The 6000-nt window shown below is 43.5% G+C and overlaps 1 protein-coding gene across 1 annotated transcript in view; it reads right to left on the bottom strand.

Annotated features, from left to right (window-relative positions):
• Positions 1 to 1023: 1023 nt before the first annotated feature.
• The window catches only part of LOC306917424 (uncharacterized protein), a 68906-nt gene continuing 63929 nt past the window's right edge, over positions 1024 to 6000 (bottom strand). The window contains exon 5 of the mRNA XM_079495649.1: positions 1024 to 2206. Coding sequence (XP_079351775.1) covers positions 1910 to 2206 — 297 coding nt within the window. The 3' untranslated portion in view covers positions 1024 to 1909. The remainder of the gene's footprint in view (positions 2207 to 6000) is intronic.

Below are 6000 nucleotides of genomic sequence, written 5' to 3'. Positions count from 1 at the left end.
TTTTAACCTTTTAAGCTTAAACCCTTTAAACCTTTTTTAAATGTACACCTTATTATGAAATCCTTTTCTAAGCAAATAGAAGAAACAATTAACCAACACAAGTCTTTTATAATTTTACTTAAAAATATGAATTCAAATAAAACTCAATACAGTTCAACAGGTAAATGCACTGTTCACTTTTACACTTCCCCAATGCAATGTGAATACACAATTGACACTTTGAACCTTAGAATCCTCTCTAAACTAGCATATGAAAATAAAACAAAAATAAAATGAGTACTCAAACCCCCCGTTGCAGGCCAACCATATATTAGCATATTGTAAGAAAAAAGTCTTCTATTGTGAGTCAAAGGGCAAACTTAGCCGCAATTTGCAACACTAGATTTTTTTTTATAATGGGATGGGAAGCGCTTGACAAAGTCATTGAACAGCCCTGCGTACCACCTATTTCGAATTTTCACATAATGGAGGCGGCAGCAGCGCGACCCGTTAATAAAAACGAGTGCTTCCAAACTCCAACACTAAATAATAATCTAAAAAATAATCACCTGCAAGGAATTTCTTGACAGGAAGTAGCTCATAACATGTCTACGGTGGATTTTTATGAAACAAATACTTTGCAGATTGATAATTAAATCTTTCCCTACAGCTGCAATGTTGGTGAGTTTAACGTTGTTTAATACAAGCAGATCGGAAATGCAGATTGGATGAATGGGATGTCACTGGAGGGTATTGCAACTCTAGATTCATCCCATTATTTAAAAAAAAAAGCTAGGGCAAACTTACTGTACAGTTCAGCCAGGAGAATGGTGGTGAGAGCACTGTGTGGCCCCTTTTCCACCGGTTGGGAACTGGTTCAGTTCATAACCAGTTTTTAGTCCATGAGCCAACTTTGTTGTTTATACGCTCCCGAAACCCATTCTGGGCAGGAACCCCTTTGTGTTTTAAGCATTGTGTTATACATTACTATTGCAAAATAGCAGATCTACAAGCTCGGCACCGAGTGCCGCGCTACGGTGTGCTATTTTTGAAAAATCGTGAAAATGTGGCGTAAATCTTTGATCTTCTTTCAGAACAAGCGTTTTTAACTAAAATCTTTTCTTCTGGGTGGTCACTGAAACCACATATTTTCAGATGGGGGTCGGCAGGCAAATGCATATATTTTTGGGGGTCCTTGACATGAAAATGTTTGAGAACTACTAGAAACTAGGTTTTTCAGAAAACTGTCATGGGTTAATATAGTTATGGTTTTGCACACTCAATTAATAATTAACGTTGCAATTTTTTAGCTCTGGCTCATGGACTAAGAATTGGTTCTTCTGAACTTAACTGGTTCCCAACCGGTGGAAAAGGAGTCTGTGAGTGCCTCTGATGCATGCGCGGCCTACACATGCAGGTGGACGATGACAAGGGACTGAGCTGGGCAGTCTGTCAGAAGAGATGAGGGGCAGGTCCCACGGTGCCAGAGGAAGGTTAGAGCGTTGTCTGGTAGCTCAACCCCCTACCCAAAACCCAATCTTAAACCTTTGAGCGCTCAAAAAGGTTTTGCTGCCATTTTGCTTTATATTTGTATGCATTTGTTTTCCTCCAGCAAACCCTTTAAGACCACCAAACTAAAATGTAAAAAGCAACAGCTTGTCACAGTAGGAACCTCTTTTAATTGTGTCTTTTGTTCTAATATATATTGCATATTTCCTCAGATTGATTTCTGAGAGCTGGGCTGGTGTGTAAGCCTAAGCCAGCAGTTCTCAGAGTGACGTCCAGGGACTCGAAATGGACCCTTAAAACTCTGAAAATGTCTCTGACAAATGTCAGAGTTCAAGAGGGTCCTTAAAATTGTAAAGGTAGGGCAAGTGATTTTCTTTCGTTGAAGTATTAAATTGCTCTATATTCTGATAGTACAGTACTATTAGAGTGTTTGTTCTGTAACAATGAGGTCGCGCGCAGTCCTAGGGAGCGAGTAGCGCTCGTCCAGCTCTTTCGCAGAACCGACAGCGGCCGGGCCTTGATGGCCCTGACCGGCGTGATGGGTGGTCCTCTCATGCTGCCCCCCTGGCTCCGGGTCTCGCCCCCACCCGGTAGCGAGGTGGTGAGACTGCGGCGCCGGTTGTCCAGTCCCAGGTACGTGCTGACCTGAGACGAGCGCAGGCTCTTCATTTGTCCCCGCGCCCGCAGCTCGTACATCTCCGCCGGTGTCTTCTTGTACCTGGACGGCAAATGGTGGAGAAAGTACATGTATAAGTACTGTACTTAAGGAGGGTTGTCACTGGCACACGTACTGGCATGAGTGTGTGAGTCTTTTGAGTGATACAACCGTAAGGTGCAGCACTCCTATGCCCAGCTATGTGTGTCTCTGCCTGGCTGTGTCCCTGGGTCTGAGCACGGAAATAGCATTTTTTCACCACGTGAAGTGTCACTGTTGCGCAGCCTAACACACCACTAAGTGTCACTGTTGTACAGCCTAACACACACACACACACAGGCCAGGGAGGACAGCTTGTACAGTACAGTACAGTACAGTACAGTACAGTACAGTACAGTACAGTACAGTACAGTACAGTACCACTCGCTTCAGATGGGTCCGATTTTTCTTTACACCCGTGTGAAGCGAGGGGCACTAATATATTAAAGTCCAACAAAACGGTGACAAAACAAACATTAAATTCTCTTTATTATTAATGGCATTTAATATTTGTGTTACGGACTATTAAGATTATTATTTTCCCTTCATTTTCAATGGCGTTTTTAAAACAAATGTATATAGGAGAGGCTAGCGCCCCTCAAAAAAAGAAAAAAAATAAGTCCACTCATCAATATACGAAATTACATCTTGCACGTAATTCTACATTCATTGAAACAATTAACTCTGACTGGGGAGGGAGTCTGGGAGATAGGTGAGATGCAGAATTCAGTCTAATGATCATTACATCCAGGTGTGAAAGAAAATGATTCTGAAGGAAAAAAAAGTATGTACAGCTATGGACAATCAAAATCAGTTGGAAATATTACATTTGTGTCATATTATGACACCACATAAACAATTTAAATTTGAATTATAATTTCAACTAAATTAAATGTAATGTTGATATTGCACACCATCAAGAAAATGAAAACATTTAACATGGTGCTTCATGTCAAAAAGGTTGCCGACCCCTGCCGTACTGTACTGTGCGCCTTTCTCCAAAATGTCTGTACGCTTTCTGATGGTTTGATATGGATGGAATCTAAAGTGGCAGATGCAGGACAATTCATGACTTCATGATATTTCTGTTTGGTTTGATCGTTTTGCCATTTCCGTCATCTCATTTTCATTACCCAAATGAATAGGTAGAAGATGGGTGTACCAAACCAAAATTGACAGTAATGGATAGGAGTAAACAGGCAGGAGAGTCCTGGTCAATTTTCATTTCGTCGTTACAGAGGGCCTTGAGGGAGTTCCAGGGGGCCCCCAGCAAAATGATAGTTTGAAACCAAATGGACCATTATGGGTCTGTAACTCTGAGAGTGTACAAATGGAACCGGGTAGATCCGTCACTAGACATAACTCAAGAAAAGCGAAAGTACCTCAAAATTCCACCACTGCCCTCATTGCTAATTCATGCTCAACACCATTTGCTCCTAATTTATATTACAGTGGTGTGCCCCAAAAATAGCTTATAGATCAGATAGATCAGAGTGCCGCGCTACGAGCTTGTAGATCTGCTATTTTTTTTAAATCGTGAACATGTGGCGCAAATCTTTAAATATATATTCTTTCAGAGTGAACTTTTTAACTCAAAATGTTTGCTTCTGGGGGGAGGGGGGGGGGCCCTGGATTTTTTTTAATTGAGGGGGTCCCTGGAACAACATTTTTTCAGATGGAGGTCAGCGGCCAATCACATATAATTTTTGGGGGTCCTTGACATGAAATATTGAGAACCACTGATATAGAAACATGAGGTTTTTCAGAAAATTGCCATGATTTAGAAGACATTTTTTTAAATTTCGACGTCGGGCCTAAATGGGTTAAGCCAACACGATGAAGACGAGCTCTATAGTGAGTGGAGGGGCTGTCAACTCAGGGTCTTTAGAGGTACAGTTTGAGCCTGTCAGACAGAGCAGCTCTGAACACAGAGGAGAGGATAATTACCTAGACAGCCGCCTGCGTGTGTTTATACGCGCGCGCGTGTGTGCGTGCGTGTGCTCGTGCGCGTTGTTTGTGTCTGTGTTGTTTATCTGGGGACCAGAGTTGACCTGAACGCACACCAACACGAAACCCCCGCAGAGACCAAAACAAACCCAAGATCCCCCACGGGCAATCCCACTGCAACGAATAGGAAACAGCATGTTCACAAACATGCCTCAGTGAAAGTTCCCCCCGACAAGTCGCCATCGGGTGGTTTTTCTTCCTTGAAAATGTCAGTGTGCTTTCAGGGGCAACCCCCGCAGGCCAACAGTGGCAGTGTGTGTGAACTCCTTTTGTGAGCATGTCAGAAGGAGCCATTTAGAATGTGCTTATCGACCGGCGGTTTGTCCAGGTTTTGGTTCCCGTTTAGTACATTTGAGACTTCTTATCTCGGTGGTATTATGTCAGAATGACATTTAATTCTACATTCCACTGTAGTACAGGGTGATATAGTGTTAGGCTGCATGGTACTACAGGGTATGGCAAGATACTGTAGCACAGGTTAGCCTAGCTACTACAGGGGTTGTCCACGTTTTGACTGGGGACCCGCGGAAATGCTTTGGTCATGTCTCGTGACCCCCGCCCCGCCCCCCTCCCCACCACCAATACAAACTGACTGCAAAAATAACCTTAATAAAAGAGAAAATACATCATAAATGAATACTGAAACCAGATATAATCATTAAGGAAAGTTTATGCATGCACTTTGTGTATTATGTAAACTCCATTCAGTTTTTCAGCAAAAAAAAACATTTTTTTTAAATAATTTGGGGACCCCCCAAAAATAATTTGGCGACCCCCTGAGGGGTCGCGACCCACGGGTTGAGAACCCCTGGACTACATGGTACAAGATTATTTATTTACAGGATATTGGGCAGTGGCGTGCACAGATAGACACTAGGGGGTGCTAGAGCACCCCCTGCCCTTTTGGCAATGTGCCATTTTGAAAAAAAAAGAAAAAAAAACTTTTTTTCTCTTCTTTTTTTTTGATTTTTCAAAAATAGCAGACCTACAAGTTCATAGCGCGCCACTCGGTGGCGCGCTATGAACTTGTAGATCTGCTATTTTTCAACAGCTAAAGCATAACATAATGCTAACACCAAAAGGGGTTCCCGCCCAAAATGGATTAAGGCAACCGGCCGGTTCCACGCGCTGCACAAGGTGCCCTTTTTTAACTTGAACACCTGCCCCTCTAAATGTCTGTGCACGCCACTGATATTGGGGCATGTTGCAAGTCCATCTCTCTCTCTCGCTCATCTGGAGCTTCGCGCCAGATCAGTCTCTATCCTTTTATATACTCTATGGGAAACACTGGCAAATCATATAGTCCTGTGATCAGATGGGTTTGAAAGACGTTTCATGAAGAACCGGCACCCGTGTTATGTGTTGTTTTTAACATCGCGCGCGGATGCACACGTATCCGGCACAATATGATTCCCCCCCCCCCCCCCCCAGAGGCCCTTCTGGATGGAACAATTCCCCAAATTGCCCCCCATCACAACATGGCCTTTTTTATGGCTAATAGAGCAACTGACGCCCGCTTTGATCCAGATTCTGCCAAGCGCTTGGCACCAAGCAATCAATAACAACCCCAAAATGGATGTTCCATGCTGTGTGTGTGTGTGTGTGTGTGTGTGTGTGTGTGTGTGTGTGTGTGTGTGTGTGTGTGTGTGTGTGTTGTTTCTGTGCTTTCGCCACAATGAACCCGTGAACCACTGTCGACTGCTTCACAAACCGGCTGACTTCTCTCTGTCAGACCCCCTGCTTCTGGCTCATTGTGAGCAGAGCAATCTGAGGCCGAACACTTTGGCTTTCCTGAAAGCCAACAGAGAGTA

Source organism: Electrona antarctica, assembly GCF_951216825.1.
Source record: "Electrona antarctica genome assembly, chromosome: 24".
NCBI lineage: Eukaryota > Metazoa > Chordata > Actinopteri > Myctophiformes > Myctophidae > Electrona > Electrona antarctica.
Note: the sequence above shows the minus strand (reverse complement) of the source record. Positions and strands in the feature narration are given on the sequence as shown.